The 21535-nt window shown below is 42.5% G+C and overlaps 1 protein-coding gene across 1 annotated transcript in view; it reads left to right on the forward strand.

Moving 5' to 3' along the window:
* LOC311143377 (transient receptor potential cation channel subfamily M member 4-like) overlaps positions 1-21535 on the forward strand; it is a 98989-nt gene that overhangs the window by 8339 nt on the left and 69115 nt on the right. The window contains exons 2-3 of the mRNA XM_084179213.1: positions 4233-4294; positions 4426-4603. Of these exons, the coding sequence (XP_084035339.1) occupies positions 4233-4294; positions 4426-4603 (240 nt within the window). The remainder of the gene's footprint in view (positions 1-4232; positions 4295-4425; positions 4604-21535) is intronic.

The following is a 21535-nucleotide window of genomic DNA, read 5'->3' on the forward strand; positions in this document are numbered from 1 at the left end:
GTCGGACACATGACTCATTTAATCTGTACAGCAGCTGCCAACTATCCCACAAAGTATACTGAACAAAAATATAAACGCAACATACAATAATTTCAAAGATTTGACTGAGTTCCAGTTCATTTAAGGAAATCAGTTAATTGAAATAAATAAATTAGGCCCTAATCTATGGATTTCACATGACTGGGCAAGGGCTCAGCCATGGGTGGGCCTGGGAGGGCATAGGCCCACCCACTTGGGAGCCAGGCCCACTCACTGGTGAGCCAGACCCAGCCAATCAGAATGAGTTTTTCCCCACAAAAGGGCTTTATTACAGACATAAATACTCCTCAGCACCCCCTCAGATGATTCTGCAGGTGAAGAAGCTGGATGTGGAGGGCTTTGGCTGGCGTGGTTACATGTGGTTGTGAGGCTGGTTGGACGTACTGCCAAATTCTCTAAAATGACATGGCTTATGGTAGAGAAAAATGAACATTCAATTCTCTGGCAACTGCTCTGGTGGACATTCCTGCAGTCAGCATGCCAATTGCACGCTCCCTCAAAACCTGAGACATCTGTGTTATTGTGTTGTGTGACAAAACTGCACATTTTAGAAGGGCCTTTTATTGTCCCCAGCACAAGGTGCACCTGTGTAATGATCATGCTGCTTAATCAGCTTCTTGATATGCCACTCCTGTCAGGTGGATGGATTATCTTGGCAAAGGAGGAATGCTCACTAACAGGGATGTTAACAAATTTGTGCACAAAATTTGAGAGAAATAAGCTTTTTGTGTGTATGGAACATTTCTGGGATATTTTATTTAAGCTCATGAAACATGGGACCAGCACTTTACATGTTGCGTTTATATTTTAGGGCCCTCTGGCCACTTGACATCCAAAAGCTGAAAGGCTTTTCTAACCCTATCAAAGTTAATTTGAAAGGAGTGAGAAGACAAAATCAAAACACCATGAGTAACAGTTGACCCATAAATTATGTCTGTATGCAGCCTCTCACAAACTAAACTTGAGAATTTAAATGATATCTTTTGTGACTGACACAAATTGTAAGGCATGATAGCCCACATGCTGGTATATATGGTACTATGCATGAAAGTCATTGATCTGAGAAAAATAAACAAAGGAGAGATAAGCAATTGAAGGCTGGACATGTTCAAGAGAGCAAATAAAGAGAAACTAACCAGGTTTCCATTCAACCATTTCATCCGGATGAATTACTGTACCTGACGCATGGGGCGGCAGGTAGCTTAGTGGTTAAGAGCGTTGTGCCAGTAACCGAAAGGTCACTAGTTCTAATCCCTGAGCCGACTAGGTGAAAAATCTGTCGATGTGCCCTTGAGCAAGGCACTTAACCCTAATTGCTCCTGTAAGTCGCTCTGGATAAGAGCGTCTGCTAAATGACAAAAAAATAAAAAAATAAAAAAATAAATAAAAAAAAGTAACGACCGGGTTGATGGAAACAGGAAATGTCGGCACAATTTCGTAAATGTCAACAGACGATTTGTTTGTTTGACATGGTGGGATCTTTTTGTATTGGTAAGATTTATTATGCGAGAAATGGTGGTAAAAAACACCTTTTTAATGCGCAAATATTTATATAATAACCATCATATTGAAGTGAACTTGGAGTCACGTGATGATATGTTGTGTGGTCCTCCCACTACGACTTGGAAAAGCATGCAGTTTATTAGGCTACAGATGAAATAAGTTATGAACTTGGTAAAAGTGCACAGTGATGAGTTTGATGCTCCCCCCTCCCCCTCCCCCGCCAGTTGCCTGTACAGCTGTTGTTTGGGTAGCCTTGAGTCGGTCATGCGGAGACAGTGTTCTGTCCATCGGAGTTGGTGGAGGATGATTTGGGATTCTATGCTTGGGATGTTGGCCTGGGTCAGGACGCTGGTCAGTCGATCCTCACACCTGATGTTCAGTATTTTCCTCAAGAACTGTTGCTGCCGACGCTCCAGTTTTTGAAGGTGCCTTCTGTATGTCACGTCTCACAGCCATAGAGAGGGTTGGGATTATGACAGCCTTGTACACTATGAGTTTCGTGTTGGTACTAAGGTCGTGGTTTTTGGACACCCGCTTTGTCAGTTTTCCAAAGGCTGTGCTGGCGCAGGATATCCTGTGCTGTATTTCTTCCTCAATGGTGACTCGTTGTGAGAGGTGACTTCCGAGGTAAGCAAAGTGTTCCACGTTGTCAAGTGGTTCACTTCCAACGTGAGTTACTATCAGATTTGGTGGTTGTCCTGGGGCAGGCTGGTGGAGCACCTTTTGTTTTCTGTATGTTCAGGCTCAGTGCCAGACTCTTGTATGCTTCGGAGACACTTTTGAGGGCAGTTTGGGGGTCTGCTTTGGAGTGTGCGATAATGGCACAGTTGTCTGCATATTGGAGGTCCTTGACTGTGGTAGTTCTCACTTTGGTTTAGGTGGTAATCACACAGTCTACACCCTCTTGAACATTTTCCAAATGTTGCTGTCTTAAAATGTAGTCTAAAAGGGGATTACATTTTTTTTTAAATCCTACGTCTGTTGTAGAAGAGAAAATGTTGCAGTTTTAAAGCAAATTTCCTTCTATTCTACACTTTTGCTGTTTTATAGCTCCCCACTGGGCACAGACTTTAATTCAACGTCTATTCCAAGTTGGTTCCACGTAATTCCATTGAAATGATGTGGAAACAACTTTGATTCAACCAGTGTGTGCCAGGTGGACCATATCATGCTTTTGTTCACATTTTGCCATGAGGCTGAGAGAAAATGTTGCAGTTTTACAGCTAATTTCCTGCAATTCTACAAATGTTGCTATCATATGCTATCTGGGGGGCCCCCGACCTGGGGGCCTCCATAATTCTTAAATGGAAGAAGTTTGGAACCACCAAGACTCTTCCAAGAGCTGGCCGCCCGGCCAAACTGAACAATCGGGGGAGAAGGGCCTTGGTCAGGGAGGTGACCAAGAACCCGATGGTCACTCTGACAGAGCTCCAGAGTTCCTCTGTTGAGATGGGACAACCTTCCAGAAGGACAACCATCTCTGCAGCACTCTACCAATCAGGCCTTTATGGTAGAATGGCCAGACGAAAGCCACTCCTCAGTAAAAGGCCCACTTGGGGTTTGCCAAAAGGCACCTAAAGAACTCTCAGACCATGAGAAACAAGATTCTCTGGTCTGATGAAACCAAGATTGAACTCTTTAGCCTGAATGCCAAGCGTCACGTCTGGAGGAAACCTGCAGCATCATGCTGTGGGGATGTTTTTCAGCGGTAGGGACTGGGAGACGGGAAAGATGAACGGCGCAAAGTGCAGAGAGATCCTTGATGAAAACCTGATCCAGAGCGCTCAGGACCTCAGACTGGGGCGAAGGTTCACCTTCCAACAGAACAATGACCCTAAGCACATAGCCAAGACAACACAGGAGTGGCTTCGGGACAAGTCTCTGAATGTCCTTGAGTGGCCCAGCCAGAGCCCGGACTCGAACATCTCTGGAGAGACCTGAAAATAGCTTTGCAGCAACGCTCCCCATCCAACCTGACAGAGCTTGAGAGGATCTGCAGAGAAGAATGGAAGTAACTCCCCAAATACAGGTGTGCCAAGCTTGTAGCGTTATACCCAAGAACGGTCGAGGCTGTAATCGCTGCCAAAGGTACTGAGTAAAGGGTCTGAATACTTATGTAAATGTGGGTATGATTGAGTGTGCAAAGCTGTCATCAAGGCAAAGGGTGCCTACTTTGAAGAATCTCAAATGTAAAATATATTTTGATTTGTTTAACACTTTTTTTGGTTACTACATGATTCCATATGTGTTATTTCATAGTTTTGATGTCTTCACTATTATTCTACAATGTAGAAAATAGTAAAAATAAAGAAAAACCTTTGAATGAGTAGGTGTGTCCAAACTTTTGACTGGTACTGTATGTATGTATGTATGTGTGTGTGTGTGTGTGTGTGTGTGTGTGTGTATGTATGTATGTATGTATGTATGTATGTATGTAACACCCTTTTTTCTGAGTCCACAGCACATTGCCCATAACAACAATCTTCATGCAAGTCCTAGTTGTAGTGTGCTGGAACAACACAGTGCTTGTGCCTGCTGACACACACACACAGTATATGTTGACTTGGCTATTCACTAATTGCTACCATACACCCTGTTTCACTTACCATTCAACATCTGTAGGCTGTAGCCTGTTATATAGAGACTTCAGTAAGATAATCTAATAGTGACTCAATCTCTCTCCCTCACAGAGCTGGATCCCCAAGATCATCAAAAAGAGAGTTTGCACCACGTTCATAGAGGACTCCTTTAGGTACAATACAGTTACCCAATGCAACATGTCCATGCAAAGCAAATGTTGTCAGTGTGTCTGTGTTGTCTGTTGACTGTTACGGCTGGTTGTGTGTATTCATGTGTATGTCTTTCTCTCGCTCTCCCTGTCAGCAATGGTGTGTTGTGTCAGTGTGGGGGTGTGCGGGAGACACACTGCTCCATCGCTACAGGAGACTATTTCGGGGCGGCCATCGTCACCCAGTGGGACAGCTCTCAGCACTCCTCAGAGTACCCCACCGACGCCTTCGGAGAGTTGGAGTTCGCAGGGGCCGGCAGGAGACACAGCCATGTGGGTAACGCACACTCACACATGTATGCGCATGCACATACCAACACATGCGCACACACACATCTCTGTCAGTATGATGGCTGGGTGATTAATGGCTTAGTGCCCGGTGTCATGTTAAAAAGCTCACAGTGTGAAATAGCTCACAATTGATTATTATTGTGAGCATTTTTACGGTTATGATTGGCTCTGATTGATTGTTAAGTCAAAGTGTGAAAAAGCTCACAGCTTGAGAATTCTCAGTGGTCAATTGCTCGGGCTTCTGCTTCAAATCTGTTTCCGGGTTTTCAGTGTTTCTTAGGTGGATAACGTCAGTGTCTTATTGAAATTGACACTAAACGTGAATAAATAAGTAATGATAACTTAAATATATTATCGATTGTTTTGCGCTTCTGTCGGGGCTGGCTAGCTAGCGTCAGGTAACTTTAGCAACTGGGTGGAATGGCGAGAGTTAGATGGTTAGGCGTTAACATAGCTAGCTAGCTACATGACCACAACTAGCCCTGACGTTCCTTATAGTCAAGAGCTTGTGACCACAACCCATTGTCTCTCAGAGCCAACAGTAGCCTACCATGGTTGCCTCTCTGCTGGAGCAATCCTTGAATGGCAACTAAATGGCAGCACTGCAAATAAATGCAATATTAATTGGTGGTAAAGCCAATTAATCAACTATCATCCACTGAGGTACATAGCGTGCTAGTGACTAGCGAAAGTATTCACCCGCCCCCTTGGCATTTTTCCTATTTTGTTGCCTTATAACCTGGAATTAAAATTGATTTCGTGGGGGTTTGTATCATTTGATTTACACAACATGCCTACCACTTTGAAGATGCAAAATATTTTTTCTTGTGAAACAAACAAGAAATAAGACAAAAAAACTGAACTTGAGCATGCATAACTATTCACTCCCCCAAAGTCAATACTTTGTAGAGACACCTTTTTGCAGCAATTACAGCTTCAAGTCTATTGGGGCATGTCTATAAGCTTGGCACATCTAGCCACTGGGATTTTTGCCCATTCTTCAAGGCAAAACTGCTCCAGCTCCTTCAAGTTGGATGGGTTCCGCTGGTGTACAGCAATCTTTAAGTCATACCACAGATTCTCAATTGGATTGAGGTCTGGGCTTTGACTAGGCCATTCCAAGTCATTTAAATGTTTCCCCTTAAACCACTCGAGTGTTGCTTTAGCAGTATGCTTAGGGTCATTGTCCTGCTGGAAGGTGAACCTCCATCCCAGTCTCAAATCTCTGGAAGACTGAAACAGGTTTCCCTCAAGAATTTCCCTGTATTTAGTGCCATCCATCATTCCTTCAATTCTGACCAGTTTCCCAGTCCCTGCAGATGAGAAACATCCCCACAGCATGATGCTGCCACCACCATGCTTCACTGTGGGGATGGTGTTCTCGGGGTGATGAGAGGTGTTGGGTTTGTGCCAGACATAGCATTTTCCTTGATGGCCAAAAAGCTCAATTTTAGTCTCATCTGACCAGAGTACCTTCTTCCATGTGTTTGGGGAGTCTCCCACATGCCTTTTGGCGAACACCAAACGTGTTTGCTTATTTTTTTCTTTAAGCAATGGCTTTTTCTGGCCACTCTTCCGTAAAGCCCAGCTCTGTGGAGTGTACGGCTTAAAGTGGTCCTATGGACAGATACTCCAATCTCCGCTGTGGAGCTTTGCAGCTCTTTCAGGGTTATCTTTGGTCTCTTTGTTGCCTCTCTGATTAATGCCCTCCTTGCCTGGTCCATGAGTTTTGGTGGGCGGCCCTCTCTTGGCAGGTTTGTTGTGGTGACATATTCTTTCCAATTTTTAATAATGGATTTAATGCTGCTGCTCCGTGGGATGTTCAAATGTTCTGATATTTTTTTATAACCCAACCTTGATCTGTACTTCTCCACAACTTTGTCACTGACCTGTTTGGAGAGCTCCTTGGTCTTCATGGTGCCGCTTGCTTGCTGGTGCCCCTTGCTTAGTGGTGTTGCAGACTCTGGGGCCTTTCAGAACAGTATATACACAATATATACTGAGATCATGTGACAGATCATGTGACATTTAGATTGCACACAGGTGGACTTAATTTAACTAATTATGTGACTTCTGAAGGTAATTGATTGCACCAGATCTTATTTAGGGACTTCATAGCAAAGGGGGTGAATACATATGCACGCACCTCTTTTCCGTAAGTAATTTTTTTCATTTCACTTCAACAATTTGGACTATTTTGTGTATGTCCATTACATGAAATCCAAATAAAAATCAATTTAAATTACATGTTGTAATGCAACAAAATAGGAAAAACGCCAAGGGGGATGAATACTTTTGCAAGGCACTGTATGTATCAACACTACTATGATTGCCATGGTAGTACCATTTCACCAAAATCATCCGTTAAATTGCTGTCATTTATGTTACGAATGACATCTACTGGCGTAATGTGGAACTGAAGACTCAACTTAGTTGTGTTTCTTCCAAGTTTGTCTGAATAATGCCAAGGAGAAAACAAGCCCTTCCTTGGTGTCCTTTGTTAGTCCATGGCCATTTACTTAATTAGTAAGTTAATGACAACAGAAATTAACAGTTAAATATTTGGGTGAACAGATCTTATTTCAGGTTATGAGGAAGAGACATTACAGGCTATCGAAAAGAAAACTATTCATCTTCCCCCCTGGCAGGTATCAGACCAAAAGCAAAAATGTGCATAAACAATTCCCATGTCTCATAGCAGTTATGGATGACACTAGAGAGAGTCAGAGAGATACATTCTCAGAAAATAATAACCTGATAAGGGGCTTGCCCTTCCCCAATGTCAGACAAAAACAATAATGACAAAGCCAAAAGACATGAATAATAATAATACAGTTCACAAGTTTTTCATTGACATCTGCTTTCCTTTTATGTCTTCAGACAAATGATTCAATCCCTCTGCTCATACTAAGACATTAATCAGACTTAAAGCCGTACAAGCCATGATTTCCAACAAATGTATTCGACTCCAACTTAGTTTTGCCTGATATATTCTTCACAAGCAATACAAACCGAATCAGTCCTTCAACCCAGATATTACTAATACAAGCAAGAGGTAGGTTAGAGACATATGGTGAAAAAAAGTATATACAACTGAAAAAGGGGGCAAAAGTTTGATGAAAGTAATGGCACAGTGAGGATGCAGCAAGAAGGAGATGCCCAGGGGAGGCAGAGGGGTTGGGTACAGGATTAGGCTACTTCTCAGAATGGACTGTGGGGTGAAGTCCGAGAAGAACACAGGACCTGACGCTGCCAGGGCTTGTGCTCGCTAGAGGAAACAACGATACAAATAGTGATTTGGATTCTATCACAATCACGTTTAAACACAACAAATAAAAGTAAATTGCAGGGATGAGATCAGGGTAACGTTGGAAATTATGGAAAAGAAGATTCCCTTTTGGGGAAAAGTCAATTTCAGCAACATAGTTATAGGAGGACGGGGTCATTGTAATGGCTGGAATGGAATAAATGGAACAGTATCAAACATATGGAAACCACGTTTGACTCTGTTTCATTAATTCCAATCCAGTCATTACAATGAGCCCATCCTCCTATAGCTCCTCCCACCAGCCTCCACTGGCCCCTGCCCATGATGGGCTACCACTTTATCTAAAGATACGACTGGAATGAAAAGGGCTATTATCATGAACTATTAAAGCCTATGTCAGTGGATGTCAGCTGTATTGAAAGTCCTTTACTTGTCTGCCACACCTGATTGAAAAGAGTGGGGCAAATGTCAGCTCGCCACACGTTTACCGGTGGCCCTGGCTTCTACACTATTTTGTTAGCTACAGTAGTGCTGCCTGGGCAACAACCCCTCTACAAAAATTATGAGGTGTCTCCAGGTTCGTTTATATTTACCATTGTGAAGCGCACCTATGTGTATCCAATACATATTGAGATGCACCCTATGTGCGCATCTACTCACAACCGCTCATGCTTTAAACACAGTCCAGTTTAAAGTAAATGGCACAGACCCAAATATGTCAATGGTCTATTTGCATATAGGCCTACTGCAGCTCTGATTGTTTATGCCGCACTGGTCTGTGTAGAGTATGGGCTGAGTAGTGCGTGTCAATGCAATAGAATCCTACTCTGATGCGTTCTGCCTACAACAAAATCTCTTGCATAGTTAGTTTTGTTTCAGTATGTTGCATTGAAAGTGGCTAATATTGCGTTGTTTCGATCACAATTGCCACAGTAAAGAGAAACGTTGATAGTGTTAACAGGGAAACTCTAGAACAGCGGTCACCAACCTTTTCTGAGTCAAGATCACTTTGAGTCAAAATGCAAGCGACGATCTACCACTCAGATCTTTTTTTTACATTACTTAAAAAATTAAAGCCTATGCAACATTAACCAATTAAAACAGTACTGTAGCAATGAGGTTTGTGCAGTAAGCTATAGGCCCAATACATTATCACCGCATATTGGCTTTGCTTGAATTGCCCTGCCAATGCATTGTTGTTCGGGCCATTTTTTAAAATTACTTTTGAGGTAGGCTATATGATCACACCGGTAATAGATCCGATGTTGTATTACTTGTGAAGCACAGCTAAGTGAGCATACATTTAAATCATTTTCACAGAAACATTTTGCACAAACACAGTCCTTACAAAGTTATGTCCTGAGTGTAGTGTTTATGAACTGACACGCAAAACGACACCGGATTCAAAAATTAGAATCTTTCAATTTAAATTATTATATAAAATTCTTGCTACCAATAGAATGTTATTTATATGGGTGATACAATCTTCCCAGCTCTGCAGATTTTGCTGTGAAGAGACAGAATCATTAGATCATTTGTTTTGGTTCTGTCCATTTGTAGCTTGTTTTTGGACACAGGTCCAGGAATGGCTAAAGGATTGCAATATTTACCTGGAACTAACCTTGCAGATAGCATTACTGGGTGATCTGAAAAGTCATAGTCAATCAATCAATAATATAATAATACTTTTAGCAAAAATGTTTATTTTCAATTCATAATCTGTAGAAGCAATGAGAATAGAAAGGTTCAGAACTTTTGTAAAACATCACAGTACGGTTGAAATATATATGGCAAATAGAAATCCTATATGGATGGTGTTAAGAGAGATGGGAGGTATTGAATAGAGTTGAAGGATGGGACTAATAACAAATAATAACAAAGATAGCTAATAATGTAAGCATACTGTGTCCATAATAAGTATATAGGTTGTATGTTGGGAGCTTTTGGGAAAGAGCACAGTTAGAAAGATATGGCATATAGAAGCAAACCGGATGGACATCATGAAAATGATCGGAGAGGTTGAGAGTAGAAGAAGTTCAGGAGCAAAAAAAAAAAAATATATATATATAATAGAATTATTGTAAAATTAACTCTGTCCATAAGGTGTAGATAGTAAGTATAGACCGGAAGTAGAGGCCTGGGCATTGTTGTTCACTAATTTACTCCAAGTAGGGAAAGGATGGTGGGGTTGAAAAGTAATAAAGGGGAGTATATATATAAAAAAAACATGGGGGATTGGAAGTGAGGCAGACAATTACATTGATAGAAGATACAATCTATCTGCAATATTAAGCTGATCCATCCCCCCCCCCCCCCAAAAAAAGAAGAAAAAGTTATGTCCTGAATGTGACCAGTTTATTTTTGGATGCAATGTTCAGACATTCACAGAAGTAGAGACAGCATAACACAATCATCCAAACAAAAAAAATGTAGGCTACATTAGTCCTAGCGTTAACTGAGGAAAGATTGACATAACACAAGCGGTCATATTTAGCTAAGTCTCGGCTGACAGAAACCACAATATGAATTAGATAATAGCAATTACTATTTACAATTCCTCAAATCACAGGTGAGTTCACCATTGATCTAAATAATTGAGTAAAACCCTTTCTAAAAATCAAAAGTAATCCAACGATGGGTAGTTTGTGCACGCCATCATGTTTGTTTTTTCGCGTCAACCAAAGATAAGAAGAGGAGACAAGATGAGTTTGGTCTGTTTGCAGTATGCATGTTGAAGGGGGTGTGTCGTCTACGATCATTTACTTCCCTTCATTCACTTCCGGAAGTTTACTTGAAAGATGAGTGAACCATTCCTTCACCTCATTATAACATCTTTGGTCTGACAGACGTTTACGTGACACCCAGAATGCATTGTATAATCTCAACAAACATGGCGCAACACATAGCTGGCAAATAGCTTAGCATTAGCAAATCATAATCAGTACAACCTTCAGTACAATCTATACAAGAATCGGAATGCATGAGTTGTCACCAGTACTTGAAAACGTGAATAAAACTGTAAATACATTATGCTCCATACATACATACTGTATGCTACAGTAGAAATGACAACACGATATCAAGAAAACAAGGCACTTACTTTGATAGAAACGCACACATGTCCATAGTTATTATTTGTAAGGAAAACAACAATGAAGGCAATGCGAGCGCTAGTCAGAAAATGTGCCACTGGGAGAAAGTTTGTGCAAGACTGCGCAAATGTCTTCATACTTCATCTGCAGAAACACTGGGGAAGTGCTTGGTCTCCTCGAAGATAAAGTTTATCTGGCTCAGTAAAGCCTCAAACACAAATTGTCCGCAACAGTGAAATGGGCTACTTCTATGTGAAATAATGAGTAGGCGGAACACACCTCAATTCAAACTGTTGTTAGGAAATACAATTTTAAATTGACAAGTTGAAACAACCCGAGCTGCATTCTAATTATCTATAGGCTAACTGTCCTGTTGTGTAACAATCACATTTTGGCACAGTGAGTGCATTCTGACATCGCGTGCATAAAACAACTCACGCTGGGGCTACCGTTAGAGATATTTGGAACTCACACTTGAAAAGGTTAAGAATGATGGAGGCCACTGGGCTCTTGGGGACCTTCAATGCTGCAGAAATGTTTTGGTACCCTTCCCCAGATTTGTGCTTTGACACAATCCTGTCTCGGAGCTCTATGGACAATTCCTTCAACCTCATGTCTTGGTTTTACAATTCCTTCGACCTCATGGCTTGGTTTTTGCTCTGACCTGCACTGTCAACTGTGGGACCTTATATACAGTGGGGAGAACAAGTATTTGATACACTGCCGATTTTGCAGGTTTTCCTACTTACAAAGCATGTAGAGGTCTGTAATTTTTATCATAGGTACACTTCAACTGTGAGAGACGGAATCTAAAACAAAAATCCAGAAAATCACATTGTATGATTTTTAAGTAATTAATTTGCATTTTATTGCATGACATAAGTATTTGATCACCTACCAACCAATAAGAATTCCGGCTCTCACAGACCTGTTAGTTTTTCTTTAAGAAGCCCTCCTGTTCTCCACTCATTATCTGTATTAACTGCACCTGTTTGAACTCATTACCTGTATAAAAGACACCTGTCCACACACTCAATCAAACAGACTCCAACCTCTCCACAATGGCCAAGACCAGAGAGCTGTGTAAGGACATCAGGGATAAAATTGTAGACCTGCACAAGGCTGGGATGGGCTACAGGACAATAGGCAAGCAGCTTGGTGAGAAGGCAACAACTGTTGGCGCAATTATTAGAAAATGGAAGAAGTTCAAGATGACGGTCAATCACCCTCGGTCTGGGGCTCCATGCAAGATCTCACCTCGTGGGGCACCAATGATCATGAGGAAGGTGAGGGATCAGTCCAGAACTACATGGCAGGACCTGGTCAATGACCTGAAGAGAGCTGGGACCACAGTCTCAAAGAAAACCATTAGTAACACACTACGCCGTCATGGATAAAAATCCTGCAGCGCACGCAAGGTCCCCCTGCTCAAGCCAGCGCATGTCCAGGCCCGTCTGAAGTTTGCCAATGACCATCTGGATGATCCAGAGGAGGAATGGGAGAAGGTCATGTGGTCTGATGAGACAAAAATAGAGCTTTTTGGTCTAAACTCCACTCACCGTGTTTGGAGGAAGAAGAAGGATGAGTACAACCACAAGAACACCATCCCAACCGTGAAGCATGGAGGTGGAAACATCATTCTTTGGGGATGCTTTTCTGCAAAGGGGACAGGACGACTGCACCGTATTGAGGGGAGGATGGATGGGGCCATGTATCGCGAGATCTTGGCCAACAATATCCTTCCCTCAGTAAGAGCATTGAAGATGGGTCGTGGCTGGGTCTTCCAGCATGACAACGACCCGAAACACACAGCCAGGGCAACTAAGGAGTGGCTCCGTAAGAAGCATCTCAAGGTCCTGGAGTGGCCTAGCCAGTCTCCAGACCTGAACCTAATAGAAAATCTTTGGAGGGAGCTGAAAGTCCGTATTGCCCAGCAATAGCCCCGAAACCTGAAGGATCTAGAGAAGGTCTGTATGGAGGAGTGGGCCAAAATCCCTGCTGCAGTGTGTGCAAACCTGGTCAAGACCTACAGGAAACGTATGATCTCTGTAATTGCAAACAAAGGTTTCTGTAGCGAATATTAAGTTCTGCTTTTCTGATGTATCAAATACTTATGTCATGCAATAAAATGCAAATTAATTACTTAAAAATCATACAATGTGATTTTCTGGATTTTTGTTTTAGATTCCATCTCTCACAGTTGAAGTGTACCTATGATAAAAATTACAGACCTCTACATGCTTTGTAAGTAGGAAAACCTGCAAAATCGGCAGTGTATCAAATACTTGTTCTCCCCACTGTAGACAGGTGTGTGCCTTTCCAAATCATTTCCAATCAATTGAATTTACCACATGTGGACTCCAATCAAGTTGTAGAAACATCTCAAGGATGATCAATGGAAACAGAATGCACCGGAGCTCAATTTCGAGTCTAATAGCAAAGGGTCTGAATACTTACGTAAATAAGTTATTTCAGTTTTTTATTGTGTATGTTCTAAAAACCTGTTTTCGCTTTGTCATTATGGGGTATTGTGTGTAAATTGATGAGGGAAAAAAACAATGTAATCCATTTTAGAATAAGGCTGTAATGTTACAAAATTTGGAAAAAGTCAAGGGGTCTGAATACTTTCTGAATGCACTGTAGATAAACTTTCCTACTCATTCATTACTGCTGCAGTGCTTGTTGTGGTGCTGAGTGGAAATAGGAATAACATGCATTTTATGGCTTATAAAAGTGTTGAATATAAAGTGTTGACAGTGCTTAGTAACTTAAACATGAAGTCACTCATAAAACAGCAGCTCTTTGCTGTATTCGTTGACAGTCTCTCTCTAGTCATGGTTTTAAAAGTTTTGAAATCTCTCAGTATCAACTTTGCTGTAGTCAGTGGCGATTTTAGCATGTAAATCTTGGTGGGGCAAACTCAACATTTTTAATGCATGCCAGCAAATCCACAACACAACACTAAACAATACATGAATTGCACTGTAACAGTGTCAAATGGTGCCCACAAACTGTTAGGGTCTACATAAAGCTGTCCCAACAGCAGAACTTTCTTTTCAGCAACATGAAGTGAATCCTTACCACCGCTACACCTGGCTATCAGCGGAGCCTTGTCTGGCAGCGAAACAGTTAATTCAGCCTCATTTACTGCCTTTAAAAAAAACATAGCTGATATGGCTGACTTGCTTAAACAAATGTGGTTTCAACTGACAATTGAGATGTACAAACTATGGCATAAGGGAACGATGAGCGGATAAGAGACAATCCGTAATTTCGATTAAGACATTAATGAGCGAGCTAAGACGAACGTAGTCAATATAACTGTTTGTTCAGCACTTGAAATGTGCAGTACAGCGACAGAATTCAGAACATGGGCCGTTCTTACAGAATTTTCCCTGTACACCAAGACAGAGTCGTAGGATAAATAAAGGGGGCATATAAGCAGACCATGAAAGCTCTTACAATATTCGATGATGACATTTCTCTAAAATGTGCACCACCAAGTCAGAACAGTAGGTTATGAGGGGGAAAGGGAACAAATTATTAGGGTGAGGCACATGGGCTACTAACAGCTTACTTCACAACATATACTTAGTATTGCTTTCTTAGCTACAGTATACAATGAGGGAAAAAAGTATTTGATCCCCTGCTGATTTTGTACGTTTGCCCACTGACAAAGATATGATCAGTCTATAATTTTAATGGTAGGTTTATTTGAACAGTGAGAGACAGAATAACAACAACAAAAATCCAGAAAAACACATGTCAAAAATGTTATAAATTGATTTGCATTTTAATGAGGGAAATAAGTATTTGACCCCTCTGCAAAACATGACTTAGTACTTGGTGGCAAAACCCTTGTTGGCAATCACAGAGGTCAGATGTTTCTTGTAGTTGGCCACCAGGTTTGCACACATCTCAGGAGGGATTTTGTCCCACTCCTCTTTGCAGATCTTCTCCAAGTCATTAAGGTTTCGAGGGTGACGTTTGGCAACTCGAACCTTCAGCTCCCTCCACAGATTTTCTATGGGATTAAGGTCTGGAGACTGGCTAGGCCACTCCAGGACCTTAATGTGCTTCTTCTTGAGCCACTCCTTTGTTGCCTTGGCCGTGTGTTTTGGGTCATTGTCATGCTGGAATTCCCATCCACGACCCATTTTCAATGCCCGGGCTGAAGGAAGGAGGTTCTGGGCTCAATGGCCCCGTCCATCGTCCCTTTGATGCGGTGAAGTTTTCCTGTCCCCTTAGCAGAAAAACACCCCCAAAGCATAATGTTTCCACCTCCATGTTTGATGGTGGGGATGGTGTTCTTGGGGTCATAGGCAGCATTCCTCCTCCTCCAAACACGGCGAGTTGAGTTGATGCCAAAGAGCTCCATTTTGGTCTCATCTGACCACAACACTTTCACCCAGTTCTCCTCTGAATCATTCAGATGTTCATTGGCAAACTTCAGATGGGCATGTATTTGTGCTTTCTTGAGCAGGGCGACCTTGCGGGCGCTGCAGGATTTCAGTCCTTCACGGCGTAGTGTGTTACCAATTGTTTTCTTGGTGACTATGGTCCCAGCTGCCTTGAGATCATTGACAAGATCCTCCTGTGTAGATCTGGGCTGATTCCTCACCGTTCTCATGATCATTGCAACTCCACGAGGTGAGATCTTGCATGGAGCCCCAGGCTGAGGGAGATTGACAGTTCTTTTGTGTTTCTTCCATTTGCGAATAATCGCACCAACTGTTGTCACCTTCTCACCAAGCTGCTTGGCGATGGTCTTGTAGCCCATTCCAGCCTTGTGTAGGTCTACAATCTTGTCCCTGACATCCTTGGAGAGCTCTTTGGTCTAGGCCATGGTGGAGAGTTTGGAATCTGATTGATTTGATTGCTTCTGTGGACAGGTGTCTTATATACAGGTAACAAGCTGAGATTAGGAGCACTCCCTTTAAGTGTGTGCTCCTAATCTCAGCTCGTTACCTGTATAAAAGACACCTGGGAGCCAGAAATCTTTCTGATTGAGAGGGGGTCAGATACTTATTTCCCTCATTAAAATGCAAATCAATGTAGAACATTTTCGACATGCGTCTTTCTGGATTTTTTTGTTGTTATTCTGTCTCTCACTGTTCAAATAAACCTACCATAAAAATTATAGACTGATCATATCTTTGTCAGTGGGCAAACGTACAAAATCAGCAAGGGATCAAATACTTTTTTCCCTCACTGTACATTTCTCCCTGGCATATCACATCATTTATGCAGCAGCATACAATACAGTTTTTGACTCACCTTCTCTGTGCTCACTTGAACATGAAGGTGGCGCTGTGATCCTTCTTGTGGGCAAATTTTGTCATCAAACTTTAATCAAAGTCTGGCATTCTCTGGAATTATGGTGCTTTCAAGACCACTGGGAACTCTGGGAAAAAAAACAAAGTCGAATCATGACGTCAGTGAACTTCAGGTCGGAGCTCTAGAAAAAGGCCCAAATTCCTGACTTGGAATTCCGAGTTGGATGACCGTTCAAAACGTCTTTTTCCAGTCGGAGCTCGTTTTTTTCCGAGTTCCCAGTTGTCTTGAACTCTCTGAAGTCTGATTTCCCAGTTCCGAGTGACAGGACACTGAGCCAATCACGGCGCAACTAGAGAACATTACCAACCCCTACACTCCGTATTTTCTGCTGGCTGCCCCACCACCACAGAAAGCACTGAGCTAGGCTGAAACACCTGCATTTTGGAGCTGCCTTACTGAAGAAAGCAAAAAAGAGACCATGTTTGTATGCGGCGTTATTAACTCAATTATAAATGTTTTACTTTGTTTGCTAACTGATATGTGACACGTATTAATGCTAAAATAACATGCAAAACAGGGCCTACCTGCCCTGAATGACGGGTCGCCACTGACTGTAGCTTTCTTTTATGCCTGCTACGTTACTGCAGAGTTTGTACCTTCAGACACATGAAATGGTTCAAAATAGCAACAGTTCGCCTACCTGGCTCGGCAGGGCAGCTGAATCGGGTGAATTGGGTGCAACAGCCCAAGACAAAAAATAATAATAATAGGAACATAAGGCTTTATCGTTGTTGTTTTTTTACATAAATGTTTGGCGATCGACTAGGAATGCCTTGGAGATCGACCAGTCTATCGCGATCGACCGGTTGGTGACCACTACTCTAGAAAGTTGAGTGAAGTTCAATCTCGTGCTTCTCTTGTTTTTGCCCTGGCACTACACAGCTTATTCAGATGATCAACTCATTATCAAGCTTTGATGATTTCAATCAGGTGTGTAGTGCTAAGGCAAAAACAAAAATGTGCACCCATTTGGGTCCCCAGGAACAGGGTTAAGAATCACTGATCTAAACATTCTTTACAAATTATACATATGGGTGTTTACCCTCTGGGTATCTCTGCCTGTTGCACCTCCAACGCTGCACTTAGGTGAGCTACAGGGTAAAAAAACAAATGGGGAGAGACATGCAACTTCTATGACACATGCTACATGTACACTGAGTGTACAATACATTATAAACACCTGCTCTTTCCATGACATAGACTGACCAGGTGCATCCAGGTGAAAGCTATGATCCCTTATTGATGTCACTTGTTAAATCCACTTCAATAAGTGTAGCTGAAGGGAAAGAGACAGATTAAAGAAGGATTTTTAAGCCTTGAGACAATTGAGACATGGATTGTGTATGTGTGCCATTCAGAGGGTGAATGGGCAAGACAGAAGGGGGTTCTTAATGTTTTGTTCGCTAAGTGTATAATGGCAATATGAAGAACAATAAGCTTTGCAGTGCTGACAAAGATTGGAGAGGAGCGATTCCCCTTTGATGCACACTGCTGATGGGAGCTAGTGGAGAGTGTGAAGGAGTTTTACACAGTCTGGTAGGGGGACACAATGGAGTTGTTAACATGACAGAGAACTTGGAGTAGGCAAGCCTTTCCAGGGAGGAAGAGCATATTCTCTTGCCAAGGTTGCAGGCTAACATCCAATTTGCTAGACATGCAGAGTTGAGTGTATTTTCGTCTGGAGAGAGAGGACAGAGAGATCAGACCGACAGCGTCATGGTACACCAGAAGTACATTCATTTAGAACGGAACGCTGCGTTTGCCTTGCAGCATTGCATTGCAGAGGCAGTTGCAGTACATTGGATAAGTCCAATATATGCATCAAATTGTATTCGTAGACTTACATTTTAGTCATTTAGCAGACGCTCTTATCCAGAGCGACTTACAGTTAGTGAGTGCATACATTATTTTATTTTAATTTTTCATACTGGCCCCCCGTGGGAATCGAACCCACAACCCTGGCGTTGCAAACGCCATGCTCTACCAACTGAGCTACATCCCTGCCGGCCATTCCCTCCCCTACCCTGGACGACGCTGGGCCAAAACACTGATAGTCCGGAAGCAGAATTGAAGCAGAGGCGCAAGCAATTGACCTGTGATAATTTTCACTCTGTGAGGGTATTTACGGTATGTGTTACAAGCGTGAAAAAGCTCACAGTCATTCATAATAATAGATTGTGAGATTTGTATTTGTATTTATTATGGATCCCCATTGGCTGCTGCCAAGGCAGCAGCTACTCTTCCTGGGTTCCGGCAAAATGAAGGCAGTTATACAATTTTAAAAACATTACAATACATTCATAACAGATTTCACAGCACACTAAGTGTGTGCCCTCAGGCCCTTACTCCACTACCACATATCTACAAGACAGAATCTGTGTGTATAGTGCGTATGTTATCGTGTGTGTATGCATGTGTCTGCACCTATGTTTGTATTGTTTCACAGTCCCCGCTGTTCCATAAGGTGTATTTATCAGTTTTTACTAAATCTGATTCAACTGCTTGCATCAGTAACCTGATGTGGAATAGAGTTCCATGTAGTCATGGCTCTATGTAGTACTCTGCGACTCCCATAGTCTGTTCTGGACTTGGGGACTGTGAAGAGACTGGACTGTGAAGAGACCGCTGGTGGAATGTCTTGTGGGGTACACATGGGTGTCTGAGCTGTGTGCTAGTCGTTTAAACAGACAGCTCAGTGCTTTCAACATGTCAATACCTCTCACAAATACAAGTAGTGATGAAGTCAATCTCTCCTTCACTTTGAGCCAGGAGAGATTGACATGCATATTATTAATGTTTGCTCTCTGTGTACATCCAAGGGCCAGCCGTGCTTCCCTGTTCTGAGCCAATTGTAATTTTCCTGTCCCTCTTTGTGGCACCTGACCACACAACTGAACAGTAATACAGGTGCGACAAAACTAGAGCCTGTAGGACCTGCCTTGTTGATAGTGCTGTTAAGAAGGGAGAGCAGCGCTTTATTATGGACAGACTTCTCCCCATCTTAGCTACTGTTGTATCAATATGTTTTGACCATGACAGTTTACAATCCAGGGTTACTCCAAGCAGTTTAAGTCACCTCAACTTGTTCAATTTCCACATTTATTACAATATTTAGTTGAGGTTTAGGGTTTAGTGAATGATTTGTCCCAAATACAATGCTTTTAGTTTTTTAAATATTTAGGACTATCTTATTCCTTGCCACCCATTCTGAAACTAACTGCAGCTCTTTGTTAAGTGTTGCAGTCATTTCAGTCACTGTAGTAGCTGACATGTTGAGTCATCTGCATACATAGACACACTGGCTTTACTCAAAGCCAGTGGCATGTCGTTAGTATTTTTTAGTGTTGCAATTGACATTTTAGTCATTTAGCAGATGCTCTTATCCAGAGCGACTTACAATTAGTGATACATTTTTCATATTGGCCCCCCGTGTAGTAAAGATTGAAAAAAGTAAGGGGCCTAGACAGCTGCCCTGGGGAATTCCTGATTCTACCTGGATTATGTTGTAGAGGCTTCCATTAAAGAACACCCTCTGTGTTCTGTTAGACAGGTAACTATTTATCCACAATATAGCAGGGGGTGTAAAGCCATAACACATATGTTTTTCCATTAGCAGACTATGATCGATAATGTCAAAAGCCGCACTGAAGTCTATCAAAAGCCGCACTGGAGTCTAACAACTGCTCCCACAATCTTTTTATCATCAATTCCTCTCAGCCAATCATCAGTCATCCAATTTGTAAGTCGCTCTGGATAAGAGTGTCTGCTAAATGATGTAAATGTACATTTGTGTAAGGGCTTTGCTTGTTGAATGTCCTTCCCTATAAGCGTGCTGAATGTCTGTGGTCAATTTGTTTACTGTAAAATAGCATTGTATCGCCTCCCGAGTGGTTCGAGTCCAGGCTCTGTCGCAGCTGGCCGCGACCGGGCCAGCACAATTGGCCCAGCGTCGTCCAGGTTAGGGGAGGGTTTGGCCGGCAGGGGTATTCTTGTCCCATCGCGCACTAGGGACTCCTGTGGCGGGCCGGGCACAGTGCACGCTGACACGGTCGCCAGGTGTACGGTGTTTCCTCTGACACATTGGTGCGGCTGGCTTCCGGGTTAAGCGGGCATTGTGTCAAGAAGCAGTACGGCTGGGTTGTGTTTCGCACGGCTCTCGACCTTTGCCTCTCCCGAGTCCGTGCAGTGATGGGACAAGACTGTAACTATCAATTGGATACTACAAAATTGGGGAGAAAAAGGGGTAAAAAATAAAATAAAAATGAAAGAAAGAAAGAAAATAGCATTGTATCTGGTCAAACACAATTTTTTCCAGAACTTTACTAAGGGTTGGTAACAGCTTGATTGGTCGGCTATTTGAGCCAGTAAAGGAGGCTTTACTATTCTTAGGTAGCGGAATGACTTTTGCTTCCCTCCAGGCCTGAGGGCACACACTTTCTAGTAGGCTTACATTGAATATATGGCAAATAGGAGTGGCAATATCGTCCGCTATTATCCTTAGTAATTTTCCATCCAAGTTGTCAGACCCCGGTGGCTTGTCATTGTTGATAGAAAGCAATACTTTTTTCACCTCTTGCACACTCACTTTACGGAATTCAAAATTACAATTCTTGTCTTTCATAATTTGGTCAGATGTACTTGGATGTCAGCGTTTGTTGCTGGCATGTCATGACTAAGTTTGCTAATCTTGCCAATGAAAAAATCATTAAAGTAGTTGGCAATATCAGTGGGTTTTGTGATGAATTAACCATCTGATTCAATGAAGGATTTAGCTGAGTTTGCCTTTTTTCCCTAAAATGTCATTGAAGGTGTCACGGACAGAAGAGGACCCAAGAGCGCAAGTTCAAATTCAGAGTTCTTTATTGAAGGTTTCAGGCGGGAAGAGGAGTGCCAGGGGTGTCAGGGGTTCCAGGGGTGCTTGGGGCTCTGGGGTCTTTCAGGGTCCTGTGGGTACCTGTGCTCCGGGGGTCACCAAATGTCCGGGGGTGTCCAGTCCAAGTGCTTAGTGTGTGTGTTCCCCAGTGATGGAGCGGCGTATCGGGCTGAGGGTGGTGAAGCGTCTGGGCACGCTCATCTGGTGGTCGGAGACCTGGGGGAACACACACACAACAGCAATATGAATGGCAGGCAGAAGTACAGATCAGGGCTGGGCAAATATCGTGGTGAGAGACAGAAAGCAGAATCGAGTTACCGGAGGGGCTGAAGATCGGAGAGTAG

Source organism: Coregonus lavaretus (assembly GCF_964263955.1).
Source record: "Coregonus lavaretus genome assembly, chromosome: 2".
Taxonomy (NCBI): domain Eukaryota; kingdom Metazoa; phylum Chordata; class Actinopteri; order Salmoniformes; family Salmonidae; genus Coregonus; species Coregonus lavaretus.